The 22,868-nt window shown below is 30.9% G+C and overlaps 1 protein-coding gene across 1 annotated transcript; it reads right to left on the bottom strand.

Moving 5' to 3' along the window:
• Positions 1-14,488: 14,488 nt before the first annotated feature.
• Positions 14,489-21,262, bottom strand: LOC114414619 (transcription initiation factor IIF subunit beta-like). Its single transcript, XM_028378938.1, has 6 exons — positions 20,976-21,262; positions 18,037-18,145; positions 16,075-16,208; positions 15,909-15,983; positions 15,413-15,562; positions 14,489-14,936 (listed from the first exon to the last, which is right to left on the bottom strand). Exons 1-6 carry the CDS (start codon positions 21,174-21,176, stop codon positions 14,817-14,819), a joined length of 789 nt encoding a protein of 262 aa, XP_028234739.1. The 5' UTR covers positions 21,177-21,262; the 3' UTR covers positions 14,489-14,816.
• Between the last annotated feature and the right edge of the window lie 1,606 nt (positions 21,263-22,868).

Below are 22,868 nucleotides of genomic sequence, written 5' to 3'. Positions count from 1 at the left end.
ATTTCTGTTTAATTTCTTTATAAAATTAGTTAATCAAAAACGGATTATTTTTCTTAAACTTGATTTTGTTGACTTGATCTTTTAAATTTATGCATAATTAAATTGGTTCGTGATCGACTTAAAGATGAATCGTAATTCTTATTTGATGTGATTATGGACAAGAAGAACAAGAGAAATTACTATGTAACTAGCATGGTTCGGCTTTGACACCATGCCAATAATGATGATTGTTGGAGCCGCCATTGATAGATAGCGCGCACGAGTGGAGCGGTGGATGCCCCATGCGTTCTCATCACCATGAAAGCCTAAACCCCACCACACTCCCTCACCCTGCAGCCCTCTACCCCCTTTTCTCCTATTCTATAATAAGTCATGACGGACTCTGTATTATATTTTATTATTCTACGATGACCAGTCCCTAGAGTATACTATAGTTTTGTGCTAGCTTCTTTTTTTCTAGTACTCGCATTATATAATTCACGAAGCCGTACCATATGTATAATATATGCAGAAATATTTTGCAGCTACTACCTCCACTATAATCAAATGGAAGTTAATGAAGTGTTCCTACTTCCCACCCCAAAAGTTAGCATAATATGCGGATTGGTTGCTGAAATGATCCCCTTCGCTTTTAAGTTTTAACAGACATAATGCCGCCCATCCTACTACTTTTTAAATCAGACCATTCTTCCGAAATTTAAAAGGGGAAATTAATCATGGGATATATAATATGTTTTTAATTTATTTGAAATTTAAGCTTGAGTTGATGAATAAACATGAAAGAATTAATGAAGAGAGTCTAAGATAATTAGTTGAACAGGATGTAAATATTATAAACTTGATATCATGTTCAATTTTTATATAAAAAAATCGAAGAATTGTGGAGTCTCGTTTGACCACCTAATGCCATGGATGTGATCTTTTGAAGCATAAAATAAAGATTTAATCATTAATTGCAAATGTATCTGACAGCCATGCTATACTAGTAATTGCATTATATGACAAAAGCTGGGGGTGGAGCAAATTGACATGCACTGGGTCTGACCCGGCCTGCATGGACCGGTCGGATACCACCCTGACCAAGCCAGTTGGGGTCTTAATTGCGTTTCCACAAACTTCCTTCCCTTTTGGCTCGCATAAGTACACACCTGACAGCTAAACTTCAGATTTTCTCTGCCCGAGAGAATGCGTCCATTCCTTTCACGACTCTTTGCTTCTTCAATTCTCTGCTGGACTCTATATATGGAGACCCCTAGAGTCTAGAGGCATTTCAATATAATATTAGCCCATCTTCTTACAATTTAAGTATGAATCACCCTTGATATTTATTTTGGTGATATATTCTGTTCTGTCCAAAAACACTATTTCTTCTGTTATTATATACAAAACTCAATTATATAATTGACTAAGATTAAAACAATGGTTAATTTAATTAATAATAATAAATTTATCTTAAACTTATAATTTTTTTTAAATTATCATTATCATTAGTATATTTTTTTCTAATTGTTTATCAAATAATTTTTTTTGAAATATTTTTAATCTACAAATAATTAATATAAATAATCTTCGGAAGTGATACTTAGAAAATTTTTATGGAATCAAGGGTGATGTAGAGTATGTGTAATTTGCAAGGACGACTCACATGCACCGCGCGGGCACACAAAAGGTGTAACTTGAAGGATTGATTTTTAAAGAATGACGCCAACACTGCATGTGCACTGAGTACAAGTGGCAAATTAGAAGCAAACAGTTGTGGTCCAAATCCTTTATGCACGATAGTTCGGTGCCACCATAGACTAATCCTTGCAAAGTGGCATTGCACTATATAGTATCGCAAATGTTTGTTCTTTTTTCTTTTTAATTATGAATGAACGCAAAGAGAAGGGTTGAATTAACCATATTATCGTAGGATTAACTTTTAAATTAGGAATATGGCTGCTAATTAATTCAGTGCCACAAAGGCAAGCAATTAATATGGCTGCTAAGTAAACAACGGATACATTGGGATGTTTTTTGAGCTTGCTTCGAAGTGCTTGGGAGGAGAACTATCTCAATTAATATGGTTATTATAACATTTAAAATATCAATAATGCATTAAAGAAGAGACTGTCATGAAATAACATGTGGCTTAAAGAAGGAACCATGAAATGATATGGGGCAGAGATATGGGTAGAAGAGCACCTACTATACAAAGAGAATCTGTAACCCTCTCCTCAAGTTCACGATTAGGCATTGTTAAGCTAAATGTTTGCAGAGCTTTTCAGCTTCTTCGTGCACTTCAATATGTGAATATATTATACAATTGTTAACCCTTTCATTGAATTATATCATTTCATTATATATGTATATAGAAGAAAAATTAAATTATATTCGTGTAATTTAGATAATTATTACATAATTTTATAATTTTTATTAAATATTATTTTCTTAAAATTTATATTGGATTGAAAATTTCTTTTTCATGAATCACATATCTAAAATTTCATATTAATCCAAAATCATTTATTACTTTTTATATAAATTAAAATCAACTTAATATAAATATTTAATATGAATTATTTGATTATCTTTTTATTGTTGACTAATTTTGATGAAATTAAATGATTAAATCAATAAAAATTATATTTTATATTAAATTATAAATATAGTGTGATAATTATTAAAATTATATAAATATAATTTTATCTCTCATTTATATATATATATATATATATATATATATATATATATAATTTAAAAAAAATCATACTATGAATGTAGTATAATGGTGGTTAGGCTACTATATATATCCTCACTGTATAGTGGGGTTTGAGACGTCTCTTTTTCGAGGAAGCAACAATCATTCGACTTCTCCTAAGGATAAGGGGCAATTAAAGCAAGTTGATCATGAATAAAATTGAAATGAATTTTTTTTTATATAAATTGATGCCAAAAACAATTTTTTTTTAATCAGCAAAAGAATAAAAATAATATTAAACATAGGACACAAATGGGTACCCAAAACCAATTACATGGTTAACAGTATTCTCAAATGCTTAGTGGAACCCAAGGTTACACCCTATTAACATAAGATATATATGTTAATAATGAATAACCACATACCATCAGGAATAATTAAAGAGCAATATACTAGTAAAAAATAACTCAACTTCATCTTGAAACCAAAGGCAATATCTCACTATTCCAATCAAATCCATCTCGAGGGATCTGATCATGAGTGATTAAACCGGTGAAACTATTAATAGGGAAATTATTTTTCGAATTTATCAAATGGAGATAAATTTTAAATTAATATCCATAAATGAATGAGTAAGTTGTAAGATATTTAAGACTTCTAAAACTAAAATTATAAATTAATTCACAATTTTTGTTTTTTTTATTGAAATCGTAAAAAATAAATGATTTTTGATTTTTTTAATTACGATTATAAAGTCATAAATATTTTAATTTTTTAAAATAATATTTAAAAGTGGTAAACATATTTATGACTTTAAAGTCATACTTTTTTAAAAAAAATAATTATTAATAAATTTAAATTAGTTTTAATTTTTAATTTGTAGTTCAATGTTTTTAATATTTTTGTTACTAATATTAACACATAATATTAACTTAAATTTATCAAATAACATTAAATTGTCAAAAATTTAATACTATTTGATAAATTTTATCTTAACGTTATTTATTAATGTTAGTAACAAAAACATTAAAAATATTGAACTATAAATTAAAAACTAAAAATAATTTAAATTCATTTATAATTATTTTTTCAGAAAAATATGACTTTAAATTATAAATATTTTACAATTTCTAAATACTTTTTTAAAAAATTAAAATATTTAGAACTTCAAAGTTGTAATTAAAAAAAATCAAAAATCATTTATTTTTTTATGATTTCAGTGGAAAAAAAGAATAAAAATTATGAATTAGTTTACAACTTTGACTTTAGAAGTCAAAATTGTACCCTTTTTTGAGTATTAATTTGAAATTTATCTCCATTTATTAAATTCCAAAAAAATTATCCCTTTTAATAGTTTCACATATTAAACTAGCAAAGGAAGATATGCTTTGATATAAAAGAATCAAAATGTGAAATATTTATAACTAATTATTGTTCAATAATAAAGTAAAAAGTAGGATTAATGTTCCTAACGAGAAATGTAATTCAATAACCAACTTGCACGATTAACGATTATTTGAACCAATCACAGTGTTCTAGTACTCAAGAATTAATTTTAACTAATTAACGACAATGAACTATTTCTTAAAACTTCAAGGTTTTGAAGTAACTAGATGAAAAATCTATACATGAAAATGACTAGGGATCAAATTCCCTTCATATATGTACTTAACTCTAATCCAATACAGACACGTATTGAAAATTGAAGTTTGAAATAACAAGGAAAGACTAAGCTCAATTTCTTGAATATAGAAACCCCTTTGAGCAAACCTAGGGTTTTATTCCCTTAGGTAATATGAAGTCCAATCAAACATAAATATTAAACTCAATAGTTTATCATAGCACACATAATAAAGAAACTTTATTCCCAAAGCAAAAAAATTGTGCAAATCCTTCATAGATTTGATTTCGCTCGTCAATTTTTCGATCATGAATGGAACCCAAACTCAATTTAATTATAAGGACCAATCAATTAATGTATTGATACTCTAATTAGATTTTTTTTATTTTTTTTTGTATTTTCTCGTTAAATCAGGCAACTCAACCCGGTCCGAGTATACCAGGATAGAATGTGAATCCAAGATAGAGCGAGTTAGCTAGAATTTCCTTCAAGATGGCAATTTTATGGCTTAGTATATCCCTCTGTTGGACCAACAGACCAACTACCCCTAATTAAAAATAAAATTAATATTTTGAACATACAAAATCTAAGAAATATTTTTTTATTAAAAAAATAAGCTCTCAGTTTCATCAAATCCTTGAATTACTAAAAACACATAATTTTTTGTTTCTATTCATCACCATTATTAATTTATTTCAATTGTTATCTCCTTGCTAAAAATGCACAAAGAAATTCATTACTAAGCAATTTTTCAATCACATCTTCTCCTTCCTTTCTTTCTTTATACTATCTAAAAGAATTATATATATATATATATATATATATATATATATATATATATATATATATATATATATATCCATTTTATCAGTTTTTTTTAATAAATTTCTAACTTTCAATTTTTTTACTAAATTTCTAGCTTTCAATTTTTTATGATTAATTTTAGTCTTTGAAACTTATCAAATAAACATAAAATTTTATTTAAAAATCTAAGAAAAAATATGTCCATACTTTAATTTCATATACTATAAATCTCTTCAATTTTTTTACCAAAATTTCATCACATTTTTTTTTAAATTTTAACTCATTTCATATTTACAAACCCTAAATGCTTATATAAAAAAGAAATTGAGGGTTTAAAACATGAGAAAATTGACTAGCGAATCAGATTTGCTTAATATTGAACATATAATTAAATAATCTAAAGGGATATAAAAATGTAATTGAAAAAGTAAATAATGAAAGTTGATTAAGGTTAACTTTGTTAGCAGATAAGCTAGTTTATGCTAACTTAATAATAAAAGAGATGCTGCATGCCGCCTATTAATTAATATACATTATTAGTACGTAATAATAATGCTATATGAAACACATAATATCCATTGACTGTAATATTGCACGGATATGTTGGTTGGTTTAAGAAGTTTTTACGACACAATGGTAAACAGCGATGATTAAAATGTTGAAAAAAGAGGGAATCGAAAATGGAATAAAATCAATTACTAGTTGAATTCATCCGAGGGACGCTATTCCTCCCCATGCCCGAACATATATGATGTTGAAAGGCGTGAGAGCTTTGACGCAACGAGAACCAAACTTGATGTGCTTTCCACGGTTGCATTCATTGCTTAGTTCCCACTGATTAGCATGTGCACTTTATTTTGGTCATATTGGTCACTTATGTTAAGTCATCTTCAATATGGGGGATTTTTATTTTTAAGTTGTTCTGATAGGGATTACTATCTCATTTGCATGCAAAGTTGGACTAGTCTTGGACTTTTTTAATTGGGGCACAAGACATGAATCAATCATGCATTATTCAGACCTTAGTGGTGCGTGGCAGGTCAAATACTTCAATGAAAATATTACCTTACCAAAGCAACGGTCCGCATTAGTTGTCATTGGAGTATTATTTGTAAAAATGAGCTAGCAATGCCAAATCCTCAAGATGTTTATTTTTTGGGGTAGATGCATAAAAGTAATATTGGCACAAACATTGAACCTTTGTAGGTGGATATATAATAGAGATTTGAAAGGGAATGCTCAGCAGAAGAGCCTAAAAGGAAACCTCAATTGTAATTTGTATCTAAGGTCCTGTGACAACCACATTAATCATAGAGATATTGGAGAAGTATGTTTACTTTACTGTATCATAGATTGAACATTTTTATCTATGTGAATTGATGGATATTTTTTATAGGTGCATAACCCACTCAGCAGGGAACGGCAAACGCAAAAAACTGTTAGCTTTGGAAATTCAAACAACCAAAGATAGTTGAAGGCTACGCAAGAACAGTAGAACTTGAAGTAAAAGAAATTTTTTCCATCAACAAAGATTAGAAATTTTGGATGGATCGATATACGGTTTGGAAAGAATATTCAATTCCCTTACACTTATTTCAGTTGGTGCAGTTGAAATGGGTGAGAAATAAGTGAGGGAGAAAAAATGTGAAAAAATAGATAAGTAAATTAAAGTTTTAACCATAGAGAAAATAAGAAAGGAGAAAAAAAATGATCTCGTACGTTTTTTATTTCTCTCCTATACAATTTAGAAATTCAAGAGTAAATCAAAGACTTGGTGTATATAATCGATAGTAAAAAAATGATAATTAATTAAAGACTTGATTATTTTAATTAAATAAAATATTGAAAGTTGTTTTATAAAAAAAATGATTTTTCTTCCTTCAAATCTACTCGAAATAGTGAAATACCCTAACTTTGGAAATATCCCTACTCTCCCTCAACGTGCTTTGGCTCATGTTTTTACAGCAGCAAGTTAAATTAATAAAACCCACGTGATTTTCTTTATTGTCTTTTTTTTTTCTTTTGGAGTTTTGCGCGAAAAGGTTAAGCCATCTTCATCCGGAAAACGGTGCTTTTCTCTTTTTTAGTCTTTCCCACTAACAACATTTATTAAAAAATATCCAGTTCATTTTTAATCAAAGGAATACTTCTATATATAAACAACGAAAGTTATAAGTAATTGAACCTTTATGAAAAAACATGACAAGTTAATGGGTAAGAAACGTCCCAACTAGATTTACAGCGAAACCTACAAATAGATGATGACTAATCTAATTGGAACACTCTACAAGATAGACCATAAACATGCTCTTAAGAAAAAATTATTAGTTATTATTTTTATTTATTTATTAAAAAAAATCGTACTATTAACGAAAAATAAAAAACATATACTCTGTGAATTTAGTTTCACATAACTTTTTCTTACAAGTGGATTGTGCATTTGATTAGATAGCGCCTCCACATAAAAACTTGCAATTAAGTTGCGTGTGTACTAAGCCCATAATCTAAAAAGAAATAAAAACATTGTGATGTGTTTTGGAGCAAATTATTTCCAACTACACCTTTTTGACCATACAATCTTTCGTGATGATTACGGCAGGAATTGAAATCATAGTGTTCGACTCTTCGCCTTCGGTGTCAATCTGGACAGAAAACCCTTTTCCTCCAAATCTCACCATTTCCCTGTCTAACTGTTTTTTACACCGGATACAGATAATGAGAGAAAGAGAGAGAGAGAAATTTAAACTGAGAGTGGAAATAGTAACATGTTTCAAATAAATAATGTATAGGATATAATAGAAAAGGTAAAATAAATAAATTAACTTTCAATTTGAGCATAAAAATCCATTGGAAGGAGGACACATTATCTCTTAATTTTCTTTATAGGCATCCCGTTTGAACTAGTAGATAACATGATCGAAGTAAAGTATCTTGACCCAAACTCTTACTCGAACCGCTCGAGTAATAGTGGGATACTTGCAAAGTTATTTTATTAGAGTTGTCAAAATTAATCTGGTTTAACTAGGAGAGAAAATGAGAGGGATTTTAATGAAAAAGAAATAAAGAGAGAAAGAGATAAATTTTGATTAGACATATTTAGTTGAAAAGAAGAAAGAGGAAAGATTTTTAAAAATGGAAGGAAGAAATAGCTATGTCTTTGTTTAGTGCACAAGGGAAAGAAAGTGGTTTTACTTTTGCTAACTTTATAAATAGAGACATTTTATTCATCAGTTGAAATGTTTTAAAATCTCCAAGAGAGCAAGAATTTGATAAAGAGAGATTTTGTTCCCTTTCCTTTTCTAATAAAAATTGAACCAAACAACAAAATTTAAATATTCCTTCGCTCTAGATCTCCTCTCCTTCATTTCCCTCCAGATACTATGTTAATCCTAACTTTTATCATCTTATTGCTGCGGATGACGTTGAAATGAGAACAATGGATTAAAAATACATCAATTTAAATATATACTAACTATTACCTTTTTAAAAACATGTCATTTCATATAATTGCATTTTTTTTCTTTCTTTTTATAGTCAAATAAAATGAAAGAATTCTTTTAATCATTTTATTTATTTCCCTGTACTTTTTCAAAACAATGAAAGAATAGAAAGCTTTTTTTCTTTATCTTCTCTTACTTCCTCTAGATCCAATGAATGTGTTAAGGAATTTCAACTCAAAAATAACTTTTAACACCTTGTTGCTGGACGTGTTGCAACTGACGATGTTGAAATGCGAACAGTGCATTTTTTTTTTAATGAACAGAGCATTAAAAATACATTAAATTGATGTTTTCAACGGTTTTTCTGGTAAAAAAACATTACTTAAAAACATAAGTTAATTAGTTTCAAATATTTATCTTCAGTAAAAAAAAAGGATTAATTCTTTAGCCGAAAAAATTAATTCTATACCAGAATTGGGTATAATACATGATACATCGTAAAAAATTATTATTATGGTCAATGTAAGTTTATCCATGTATCAATGCGTATATGCTTGCCTGTCAATGAATGTAACGTAAGCGAGCTTGTATATAAAAGAAAAGCCACCAACAGGATGCAAAATTAGCCTCATAAACTAGTGGTTTATGGCAATAATATATTAACACTTCATGGTTTCAAACACTTTATAAATTTTTTCTCTCTTTTCTTATAAGGTCAAGAATATTTTTTTATATAACAAACAATTTTAATCAACTTGGATATTTGATATAATTATACATAAAAAATTCCAACATGAGACCATTAAAATATTCACGACTCAATTGGGAGTTTTATCTTTTTCTTTTTATCATATCATATTACTTATTACACCTATAATTCTTTCTCTCTCTTTAATTACCTCTTTGGGAGTGTATTAGGGTTTGAGAGTGTAGTCGTCATTTTTTCCGTGATGAGAACTCTTATCTTCCATAAAGATGATATTTACTACTGATGCATGGAAAGAATGTCCTGAATGGGCAGGGCAGCGCGGGGTAGGGACCGTTGACAACATTGTCCTATAAGGATACATCCCCAAGTAAAACGGCTCATGATCCACTGCTCCTATGCTATGCGTCTCTCTCTTCGTTTATTAGGCTTGCCACTTTTGGAATCCACGTTCATGGGAGTGACAAATTAAAGTCCTCCAATTTCTATTCTCTTTAAATTAAGGTGGGAGAAGGGTCCCATGCAATGCAGCAAGGTCTACATGAAGTTGATCTTTTGCTTAATACTGATGAGAAGATGGTATTGGAATCTTTGAGAGGGGGAAAAGGTTGCTCCAAAAATCTTCAAAGCTGACAAAGAAGATTCCTAGTTGATTTGCACGATTGAATTACATCTATGTGGTGGGGTGACCAATCTTGTTTCCTAAGGCCTATCGCCAATCTTCTTGGCTCGGTGTAATTCACATATTCAAACTCCACTTGATGCAAATATGCGTTCGACACCAGATGCAACCTAAATTAAAGTCGTTAATGGCCTAGAACCAACTAAATGACTAATCTTGTCTGGCCAAACCCCCTCATGCAACTTCACGCAGTAAATAGCCTGTACGTCGCAGTTTAGGATACTAAATAAGTAAATAATCAACACGCAAAATCATGTCATATATACACGGAGTATATATATTGTTGTAATTTTATTGGAAAATGTCCAAGACAAAGTAAGACCTAAAGTAAAAATTTAGATAAATATTTTATGCTTTAAAGAAAAGAATAACATGTGACATCTTTTAACTAATATTTGTGGCATTTTTTTACTTTAAAAACTAATAATATATAACTTTTTGTTCGTGGATTTAAAGCTAGTCCATATTTTAGTTATTTTATCCTTAAGATAATCTTAAATTTTATTAGCACAAAATCTCATCAGCATTTACCTAGATTTTTTTAGTTCCAACAAATACTATATCATACGGAAATTATGCTAATATTAATAATTACTATGTCTACATAAATATTGTAATTAAGTCACATAAAAATTATCTGATTGTTTTCTTTTTATTATTTTTTTTTGTTAAACATTAGGATTTTGGTATCTTTTGAATTTTTATCCACTAAGTGTTCAAACTGGTAAATTTATAGTATTTTTATGGTATATTTTTGTAAAGAAACAATAGAAGACATTGAAGAAACTTGAAAAATTGGAGAGTATCGCTCAGCATGTCATCCTCACTCAACATGCGTGCCTCGGTTGCTCAACACGCCACACTCACCTAGTGCGAAAAGCCACTTGGGAAGCCAGATGTCACGTGCATGTGCGCTTAGCACGTAGCCACTTTGTTAGACTATTGCTAAGTGTACTAAATTGTCACAAGTAGTAAAATTAAAACAGAAGTCTAAGTGTCGTATCCACATGAACTTTGTTTGTACTTAGGTAAATAAGTATGTAATTTTTTCAAGCAATAAATAAATTGGTTTAAAAGGTGGTGAAAAGAATAGTAAAACAAATTGGTGTAGAATTAAATTAAAATAAACAAGAAGGTAAAACAAAAAAATAGGGAATTAATTAATTAAAACAGAAAAAGGAGAAAATTCAATCTTATTATAGAAGTTAAATTCAGAAGATGAGAATGTTGGGAACTTAGTCTACCAAAGTTATTCTTTGATATAATATTAATTAATTTTCTATATTTATAATTATTTCAATTTGCACATGCATCTACTTATATACTCTAACTAAGATCCCTCGAGTGAAAAAATTTAATTTATCTATTTTCTCTCTCAAATCCTTTTGTAAAGATAAAACAATAAATTACATTAAGAATAAATATGTATAATATGCTAAACAAAATCAACTTATTCCTAGTTATGACTTTATTTAGATACTCCTTCCCAATTCTATTAGAAAATAATGTTTTCCAATGCTACCCCTAAAACGTAGCATGCAAATGGGTGATCAAGCCATAAACAATAATACTAAGCACAAGAAAGGATAATACAAAAGGTAATAATATTAAATAGATAGGAAGAGAATTATATCAAAAGTAGGGGTTTAGCCTCTCATTGTCATAAGAGGTCTTACAATTGTAAAAGGATTATGAATAGAAAAAGGAATAGATAATAAAGGGAATGGAGGGAAGAAATGACTCCTAATGATTGTTTTTCCTTCTTCTAACCTTTGTTTTCGATAAGGAATTGTATTCTCTTGAATTTTTTATATGTTTTTTTTTCCTTCTTCTCTCTCCTTCTTTTATAGGTGCAATTGTGCAAATTAGCTTGATTTTCACGCAACCTTTAGCGTGCTTAGCGAGTATGGTCATATTCGCGTTTAGCGCGTGTCTCGCACTAAGCGCGCCTTCACTTTCCAGAATTATCCTTTACTTTTTAGAATTATGCTGGTGCTAAGCGTGTGTTGCTTGCTAAGCCTATGCATCGCACGCTAAGCATCTGAGACGCGTTAAGCAAGAAACTTTAGATCTTCAATTTGCTTCTTGGGTTTTACTTTGTTTTTCTCCGCCAATTATTCACTAAGCATCATAAATTTATCAACTTAAAATATTTCCTGCACAAAAACTTAAATGATGTTAAAATTCGAATTATTAGCACAAAAAGGAAAAAACAAGAGAAAAAAATTATAAATTCTTATATAATTTAATCCCAAAATATATATATACATAGCAGTTTTGACACTTAATCCTCGCTTAACGCATAACCTCACTCAGCGCACAATCAATGTCGAAAAACATGATTGTGTTGCGTTTTAAGAGGGGGAAAAGGAGGGAACACATTCATTCAACATTCCACACAACACAAGAAGCTAAGACATGTCCATTGGAGAGAGACCCATCCATTTGGAGCTTTTCTTTCCTTTCCATTTCATTTTCCCCTATTCTCTTCCACTATCTTCACCCATTTTTGTATTTGTAAGTCTCTCATGACAATGAGAGACTAAGTCACCCATTGTTGGAAGCTTAGCAACCAAACATTATTGATGTAATGATTCTAACTATCTATTTAATGTTATTTCAATATTATTGTCTCTTTTCTATGCTTATTATCATGTTTGTGGTTTGATCACCCATGTTCATGTGATGTTATAGGTTTATGCATTGAAAATATTTATCTCTTAAGAATTAGAAAAGAACATCTAAATAATTCATCTCTAGGTATAGAATGGTGTTTTTGGTCTATTTTATACATCTTTGTTTATAATGCAACTTGTCTAATTTATCTCTTAAAGGATTAGATAGGTTAAGTTCTTTCATGTGAGGAATCATGGCTAGAGTATATAAGTAGATGTGGTTGATAATTGAAATAATATTAAATAGAGATAAATCATTAACATTACATCAAGAATAATTTTGGTAGATTAAGCCCCCAACATGTTCGTAATTCTGCATCGACCATCACTTCAGTGCTCCGAGTGTTTGTTTTTCTCGTCCTTATACATGCTAACTTCATAGTTTAATTTTATGTCAAATTTACATTTAATGTCACATATTGTAAATATTTGAATCAATTTATTAATTGCTTAAAAATTATATATACATAACTTTGAGTACAGTAAAAGTCTTTGTGGACTCAACACTCCATATTATCGTTTTAAAGTATTATTTGAATGAATTTGTATACTTACCAAAAAGTTAACAAATATATGAAAAAATAGTATAATAATATAAAAATTATAAATTATAAAATTAGTACTCTTGTAACGCACCAGATATTTGACTAGTTTGCAATATATAAAAGGGTCAAATAAAAAAGGAAAACTACATGTGAATTATTTGTTAACCAAAAAAAATGTTATACGAAGAACTTGTTTAAAAAAATGAAAATAAACTAAGGACGTATTTATTTTACATCCAAAACTAGTTCTCTCGTGTAAAGATTTCTTCATTGTAAAATTTATGAATGATATTAATTTAAACACATATTGATTAAATTCAATGATTCAAAATGAATTTCGTCAAAATCACCTATACTTTTGACTAAAAGGATACCAAATAAAAAAGTCGTGAGTTTTTACTTTTTAGTATCAAAATAGCAGTCTAAATCTGTATAGAGAAAATTCCAATCTAACAATCGTGTGTCTATCTACATTTTTTTATCCATCAATATTAGTTAATTTTAATTAATAGAAGAATCATATTCCTACATATTTGTTCATCACATTCGAAAGGGATATATAATCATTATCGCTTAAATCTATGTAGTTATATTTATACTAGCTATACTACAGTACTACTGGCTGTTAGCTACTTCTGGCACTTAAATTGTCTAATCCAATTTTCAACCGATCCATAAATAAATAATTGCATGGAAGCATGTTGCTTTCTCCTACTTAGAATATTCTCTTCTTTTTTCTTGGGGTCGACCAAATTGAACAGTTGTATAGTACAACGAAATGGGTTTTAATCAATATATGTGGCAAATACATTTTTCATTCAATGATTCTTCAAAACATCATTTTCATTTCAATCAATAAGTGGCAAATACATTTTCAATTATTAAACAGCCCATCATCTTAAATTTGTATAAACTTAGTATGAAATTACATTAGGATTTCATGGAAAGGGGACGAAGAATTTTAAATATATATATATATATTTCTTATCTCCCTCCATCCCTCGTCCCTTTTCCCCCAAATGCATCTCTTTTTTTTTTTTTTTTTTGCCAAAAGTAACTAACTGAGTGCTGATATAGTATCCCTTTGTTTAAGTTTATTTTAATATGCTTGTCTAAACTAATTAGGATGCATTTGTTTCAGATTTGTTTTATTCCCAGGAGGTTGAAAAACTTTATTCTCATATTTATTACAACTTACAAGGTGATAAAATAATTATTCCCAGATATATAACATTTTTTAAAAATATTTGAAAATAATATTACCATGTTATATTATCAGAAGAAAATATTTTCAGGATTAAAAAAATAAACCGCCCATCTTCAATTGTCCCGAAATAATCATCATATAAACTAGGAGAAGAGCATCATATTACTAGGTAGGTCTTTACAACAGAACAACTCCATGTACAGTGGCAGAGATATTCTACGCGTAACCAGGCAACATAACATTAATTTTTCGGTTGCTAAAATTCCTTTTGAACGTATACAACTGCATGTTTGATAATTTATCGGTAAAAAAAGTCATAAACAAGGTATTCTTCACGGTTCAGATACAAAGTTTGCTTCTTGTTTGTTGTCCCAAGATTCTTTCTTCCATCAGCCTATATTTTTGGAGGGTCTGTGCCTCGGTGGAGTTAAGAGTATAATGTAAAGAACATAGCACTTATTCGGCGCTCGTATCTTCAACAGATTTCTTGTACTCAGGCTTCAGCTCGTAAGTTCCTTGATTGGCACCTCTTTTATTGTAAACACAAAGTTCGTTCAGAATCTCTTTCAAGAATTGCTGCGAAAGAAAAGGTCACAAGTTCATTCAGGATCTTTTTCAAAGAATTGCTGCAAAAGGAAAAGGGGGTGGAGTGTGAGGGGATGGCCGCCAGGCAGTGAGTGGAGTGTGTGCCAGGCAGGCAGTGTGTGGAGCGCGTGTGTGCACACATGCCATGGTGTGTGTGCACGTGTGCTACAACCACAAAATCAAGCTAAGAAGTCAAAGAAGACACACACCAAGATAAACCCAAGATAGTAAAGAGAGGAGTGTTAACAACTCACTCTTAACACTTTTAGCACACATTACACTATTGATTAAAATATTAAAAACTATTATGAGAGAAACTCCTTAAATAAGTGAGACTTGTGAAAATGTGATTTTCAATTAATTTCAAATCATAATTTGTGTTCAAAAGAGTGTGCTGCTAGCATTTTCTCTAGACTCTAGTTAAAAAGACCACCAACAAAAAAAAAAAACAGAGCAGAAAAGCATACTGCAGGTTGATCTGTCTCTTGAACGAGCTGTTTCAAGGCCCAATTAGGCTGTCTTTCAAATAGCTTGAACATTATATCCTCCAGCTCTCCCCTATCTCTTCTCGTTCTCTTTGTATCAGATTGCTTGACCGGCTGTGTCTTCTTCTTGTCCTGTAAAGGGGGTGGGGGGACTTCACAGAATTATTCCATGTATATACACATTTGAGAGCCCAAACTTTCTCCTTGGAACAAATATTATTCATCTTACACCAATGAAATTTCATTGAGATTTAATATTTATGATGGTATCATCACATAGATATTGCTTATGACTGGCGCTATTATATCATAAATTCATAATTGTTTTTAGAGTCATAATGCTTGTATGTTCTTATTATTAACATTAAACTTCCACACTGGCCAAAAATCTCATACAAGTAAAAGCAACAGATAGAGAGTCAATTACAAGCATGTTAGCAACATGTCCAACAGATACGAGATTGTATACATTATGTACCTTGGAATTGGATGAAACTAGACCAATCATTCCAGGCATTGGCCTCATTAGAACTCCCCGATCATTATCGATAACCTTCCAATTGAATCAAGGGAACCAAATAATCAATTATTTATCATAGACAGAAAGCAAGAAACATTAAGGGATAATTAAATAATAAACATACCTGTATTTGTCGATTTTTAATCATAGATTTGTTTGTCCTCTCTCGGCACAATTTACCATACTCTTCAATGTTTTCACCGTGGGGCTTCATATCAAACTTATGTTCTACTTTCCCTTCCATTGCAACCTTGCCACCTAAAATAAATATAAAAGCTGTTACCCAACTCAAGGTAGCTAAGCTTCAACGTGACAACCAGGGAAAAAACTCTGTATATACATGTGAAATATAACATTGGTGTTTATTAATGCTAATTAAAACTAAATAATGGTTGTATTGCTTAAACTCAAGCACCTTCCATCTTGGATTTACTTGTCTTCCCAGCATCCCATCTCAACATAAACATCATATTTACAACAGAAAATAATTTTTCAAAATCAATATAGGAGGTTTCATATGCTGTTCTGCCAATAAGGATGGCACGGAATATGGGTATGGGAAAAATAATCCCCATCCCCATATGGGAAGATATCTTTATCCTCGTCTCAGTCCCCAACCCGTGGCTTTCTCCTATTACTAGATCTACATGGTACCCAAATTTAGTACCAGTACACATCCCCATTTACTCATTTGGATTTAAATAGGGCGAGTTTTCTTATTTACAATGGGGTTACCTGATTCATGTTACCCCTATCCATTAAATTTGAGCTCCTTTACTTGAAAGTGGCTTAATTTCTTGATTTAATCGTAATACTCAATCTGGGATCGTGGGGCAGAGCCCTATCTATTAAATTTAAGTACTTTTATTTGACAGTGGGGCATGATTTATTGATTTAATCATAACAGAAAATCTTGAATACTGGATCAGAACAGCCTATCTTTTAACATTCTAGGGACTTGTCGTTTTTAAGAAGCACTATTTGCCACTATTGAGTATTAATTATGATTTTAATTTCCCTTGGAAAATGAAATTGACACACGTCCCTTTAAACTGTTGTAACTCTATTTTAAAATTTCAAACTCTGAAACTCTCATTAAATCTAACTGCACACATCCTCATTTTAGTTTCAAACAGTTTCTATCTGTTAATCCAGGCTTACCCTAAATTCTATCTACACTTAAAAAGACAAACCTACACAAAACAAGGGATACTCACTAGTTTATATAAAAACCCTTTTGGCATGGAAAATTAAAATAATTTTCAACAAAAAACTCTGATATGCTTGAGTAGATGGAGACAGTTAGGGGAATAACAGAACAGAACATGACAGGTGGCGTTTGATGAGTAGAGAGAGATAGGAAATCATTTCTATATATTGGAGAGGTGGGTCAATGGGAGGTAGGCAAGAATTGGGTAGTAGTGTTGGGAATGCTTTGGCCTTGGTGAGAATCATTTCTTAATAGGAAGAGCAGTCTTGGTATTTTCCTTTTACATTAATTCTATTTAAAATTAATATTATCGTTCTATTCAGAGTTTCATTTTGTTAGGAACTAAAAGGTAAATTAGCGTGAAATGATGTATTATTCACCGAGTATGATTGATTACAAGAGGATCCTCCTATCATCCCTAGATCAAAGCTCCTTCAGAGGTGACTAATAGTCTAATACCTAATAGCTGAATGATAAAAACAGAATTGTAATCAATCCCTCTCCCTCATGATGCCATCCTCCTATATTCCCTCATCCCCCATAACTAACTCTGTCCCACTACCTTGAGCATTCTCTCTTTAACGCCTGCTAGAATATACTGTCCATATTTTAGACACCCTGTTAAGAGTATCAATTGGACCCATAGTATCAATTTGGGCCCATGTCTTCCTTGGGCCTAACACATTTATGGTTTACTGATTTCGATGATAAACTATGTGGTTAAAAGTATAAATTAAAAGATTAAATAGACATTATATTATCTACAAGAGACTATATATATAATATGGATACTTGCTCCAATAGTGGATAATTTTGAAATTGCTATTAACAAATGAAAAATTACAACTGACACAAACCTTAGATTACGATTCTCACCTTGGCTAGTCTCAGAGAAGACACACATAGGAACGAAGTCTTTAAACATGTTCAATGAATAAGTTTTGGACATATTCACAGCTTCTGTGCCTGCCATCTCCATTGTAAACTGGCATAATTATGAATGAGCTATAAATCAATGACTATCTTACATCAGCACAATCAACAAATATTAATCAGAAGCACTTATCTATATTGTTGACAATTCTAGAAGCTGATTTTCACTCCTCTTGCACAGTCAATAAATTCATATGGGAAAATAGTACAAAATGCATATAATAAGCAATCATTAAAATACAGAATTTATTTGCTTTAAAATCATATACCATAAAATGAATGGATTGTAGAAGCAAATATGATATGAAGTTTTGATGATGCCAAAGATAAACGCTTCTCACGTTTGATCCAAGTAAAAAATCCAGACATTCAAGATAATTGATGAACTTAGTTCCTAGAATACAAGGAAGAGTTTCTTAATTGATGATGCACACATTTGGCCAAAGGATATTTTTCAAAAAAGTTTTGAGATTTCATAAATATGATATTTACTCGTTGGTAATCGACTACCAATGGCCAAAATAATTTCTGAAATGCTTTTACAAAATTTGAATTTAAATTTTGAGCCTGTAATTAATTACACAAGGCTTGTAATCGATTACCAGAAGTTTTAAACGTTCTGTAACAGCATTTAGAAATTTAAATTTAAATTTTAAAGCCTGTATCCGTCATGACGGTGAGAAGAAGAAGAAATAAGAGATGGAGGGAAGGTAAGGTAAGGGAAGTGATTTGAGAGAGATAAGGTAAGAGAAGAGATTTGAGAGAGACAGCGAGCAAAAAGGTTCATCGGGGTTTGAAAAGTTCAGCCCATGTCACGTATTGGACATTTTCCATCTCAAGAATGATTGGGACATGATTCTTGATGTTGGAGACAGTAAGAGCAGTGTGAAAGATAGAGTTTGAGTGAGACATGGTGATGGAAAAGAAAAAGAAAGGGACTGAACGGCGCTAGGGCCTGTGTGCGAAAGCCAAAGGAAGGCGCTAGGACTCTAACACCATCTCAGAATGAATAATGTGAGAGGCCTAACTCAATCTCAAAAACTAGCTCAAGGGGTGAGGGTTGCCCCTCACTTATATATTGATTACAGCTTGTGTGTTCGATTACCAGACATGAAAATTCAAATTTCAAATTTGAAGAAACTAACTGTGTAATTGACTTTTAATCGATTACTATCGATTACTAGTAAGGAATTTTCGAAAATAACTCCCAAGAGTCACAACTGTTCAAGAAGTTTTTAAATGGTCATCAAAGGTCTATAAATAAGTGACTTGGGACACGAAATTTCTCAAAGTTTTTTCGAACAAATTGTCTTATCCTCTGAATACCAAATTGTCTTATAACTCTCAAAAAAAATTCCTTGGCCAAAACACTTGCAAAATTCAATAAGGAATCTTGAGTAATCTTCAATTGTAATATATTTCTCTTAAAGAAAAAATTCTTCTTCTTCTCATTCAAAGAAATTGATTAAGGGATCGAGGATCTCTTAAGTTGAAAGGATTTCTGAATGCAAGGAAAGGATTGTCCCTGTGTGGTTCAGACTTTGTAAAAGACATTTTACAAGATAATGAAAATCTCAAGTGGGTTGTTTGGGTACTGGACGTATTCTCTCTTCCCTTAAACTTTTGTTGTTTATTATTGTTTATATTTTGCTTTAAAGAAGTTTGTTTTTGAATTGTTCTTAGAGTAATTCATAATAAGGGCTGCATTCTTAATCAAAAAGAGAGTTAAATTTTGACTCGGGGATAACTTGTGTATCTTAGTTCAATCCTCCTTCATAAGATAACCGAGGTCACTTGTCTAACATGGATTTGCAAATCATATACCATAAAATAGATAAATTAATAAGGACAAAATTGTCTAATCTTATTAAAATCAAAGTAAATCTACTCAAATTTGCAAATTTCTAAATCCACGTCATATTTTTGCCAGATCGTCCAGTATCGTCGTTGAAGATCGATGCTTGGTGAGCACGGTGCTTTTCTGCTAGTTGTTGTTCGGCTTTTCGCAGGTCAGGTTTGCGACCCAGTTTAATAACCCGCGGCCCAAAAATAACCCAGCATCGATCTTCAATGGCACCGCGCCCCCTTTCCCTTAACTGCACCCCCTTTTCCCCCAAATTGAAAATTCACCACGCTCAAAAAAACCCTAAAACGAAAATTTCACTCACCCTTTTACCGCTCCAGTAATTTTGGGATTCTGTCTCTCAATCAACAAAATACTTCCCACGATCCTTTCATTCTCCTCTGTTGTCTTTCACAAAACGTTACACTCTCCCCAATTCCCTCTTTTCTCACTCCCTCTCATCTCTTTCAACACTCATCTGTTTCCACTCATTTTTCAGTTTCAGCACATCTTTTTTTGCTTAACATTTTGTTTTGCTTATGATGTTGAATTAAAGCTTAATTATGTCTTCAAGTGTCATATTCTGATTTACGTTAGTTTATATATGCACATATATATGATTATATGTGCATATATATGAATTTCATTAATTTTGTAGGATCTTACAACCCGTGTTACAATCCCCCGATTTACGATCCATACTCCCCTTCCCGATCTTGAATAAAATCTCAATTTGGACTACCTGTTATCGATGCTAACCTCACCGCCATGTATTATCTATCCAAGCGCTGTCTCTCTATGCGTACATCATTTTCCAGGAATCAGTACGCAACTGAACAACAAACTAAGAGGAACAAACAAACCACTTCGCAGTTCAAAGGGAAACTGAACTTGAGTAGCATTCAAGGTTTTAAGAAAACATTCGCAACCAATAAATGTTAACGAGCGATTAGGTATCCGACTTAGATACGAAATCGAATATTAATTAGGAAATGAATTTAGGGCTAAAAATGGATTTTGAATAGATAAGATGGAGAACCTGGACAGCAGAGGGATCGTCTTCTTCAGGGTGGAGAGGATCAAGGGAGAGCACAACCTTGGCGAGAGGTTGAGAAGGAGGATGGGTCTGCCATGACTTAGCCACCACCAAAGGGCACTTCATCAGCCACACAGATCTCTCTGCTTTTGTAGTCTCCAAGTTAGAGCTGATACTCCCACTGTAACCATTCTCCTCATCCATCTTTCTCTGTTTCTGCACTAACAAAAACCACTCTCGTGTCTAAGTCAATTATATTTGACCTCCACCTCTTCAGTAATATAACCTATTCTTGGGCCGAATGACATTTATCTTTACTGGCAGAAATATAGGTGCGGTGTTGCATTTCTATTATATTATATTGTATAAAGTTATTTTATTGCTGGAAAATAATTCTTATATTTATTTTAAAAAAATACATTTTAAATTTTTCAGAATAAAAATAAAATTAAAGGAAATAGTGGGATAGTTTGGGATTTTAAAAACAAAAAGAAATAATAATATTTAAGTAATATGGATTTATTTAAGAAAAAGTTAAGAAAATAGTGAGATAGTATGAAATCTGAAATTGTTTTTTTCTAAATAATAATAGTTAGTCTACGATGGTGATGCTTAAAAGGGTTAAAAAAATTCATTTCATGCAATGTTGTCATTAATAAATATGAATATCATATAGAGACAAATCTAAGAGTACAAAAATAGTGAAACACTGCAAAAAAAAGTTTATATTTTAGAAAAATAATTCTTTTAAACAAAATATATGATTTTAAAAACTTTTTAAATGCAACTTTTAAATCAAGTGTCAAAGCTATCTTTTAAAAAAAATAAAAAATAAAATTGATTTCAGTTTTAGATATTATTTATTAATATAATTCTATAAATGAAACAGTAAAGAGTGGTTAGTAGGTGGTTACAATATTAAGTGAATTTAGTTTTAGTTGAAGGAATAAAATAATAAAATAAATATGTAAATCAAAATTTGTTCAAAATTTTGCATTCCTCATTTGTACATGACTTGCTTTATTTTTTTATTTAATTATGAGAAAGTTGTTTAGTGTGTTTTTCAACCATAAAATGATTTAAAAGAAGAGAGAAAAAACGATTATAAAAGTGATATCCTCTTTATTTATTGTTATAAATATTAACATTTAACATTACAACTTAATGGCATGACTAATATGTTGGACTTTTTGTACATCCATGCATCTATTTTTCAATTTGGTTATCTATTTTTTCCCATATATGGATCAGTTATACTAAAGAACATAATTGGATTGAGCTAATCTCTTTCAAAAACACTCAGGTTCACCAAACCGTTTTTACAAAGTGGTTCGATTCAATTTTTTTTTCCAAAATAATTAGTTTTTTTTTCAAAGGAATTCGGTTGGATTTCAGATCAATTTTGTTTTTTTTTTCACACTCCTGGTTGTATACATAACCCTCCATCCATCATATCCTTATCGTGTGTGGGGTGTCGTCCTAAGAGCATCAAGATTTGGTCTTCAAATAAAGGAATCGGATAGATCTTCAAATAAAGGAATTGGATAGATCTACAGCATGAAGAATGGATTTTTGTACTAGAACTTTGAAGATCTACACATTATTAAAAAAAAAAAAAAGATTACTCTCTCTCCCTAACAGCAAAACGCGGAACCAACAGAAGGAGAAGAAACCAAAAAAACAAAATAGAAGGAGAACAAATAAAAAAACAATAAGAAGGAGATGAAGAAGAAGCAAGCAAAATAAACAAACAAAAAATAGAGATGCTGGCTGGGGGTGGGGGGTTGTGACAGAGTTCCAAAAGGGAGAAGAGGGGCTCGCGGCGAAAGGAAAAGGAGAAGCGGGTGGGTCGCCACAGAGGAAGAAGAAGAAAGAGGAAAGTAAAAGAAGAAGAAG

The sequence above is a fragment of the Glycine soja genome, chromosome 6 (assembly GCF_004193775.1).
Source record: "Glycine soja cultivar W05 chromosome 6, ASM419377v2, whole genome shotgun sequence".
NCBI lineage: Eukaryota > Viridiplantae > Streptophyta > Magnoliopsida > Fabales > Fabaceae > Glycine > Glycine soja.
Note: the sequence above shows the minus strand (reverse complement) of the source record. Positions and strands in the feature narration are given on the sequence as shown.

What these genes read in the sequence shown, in the direction of transcription:
- LOC114414619 (XM_028378938.1), bottom strand. Translation starts at nt 21,176, where the DNA reads ATGGATGAGGAGAATGGTTACAGTGGGAGTATCAGCTCTAACTTGGAG. An exon ending in TTAAAAATCGACAAATACAG is followed by an intron (nt 15,984 to 16,074) that starts GTATGTTTATTA and finishes TTCAATTGGAAG; the next exon opens with GTTATCGATAATGATCGGGG. An exon ending in TAGTTTCATCCAATTCCAAG is followed by an intron (nt 15,563 to 15,908) that starts GTACATAATGTA and finishes CCCCCTTTACAG; the next exon opens with GACAAGAAGAAGACACAGCC.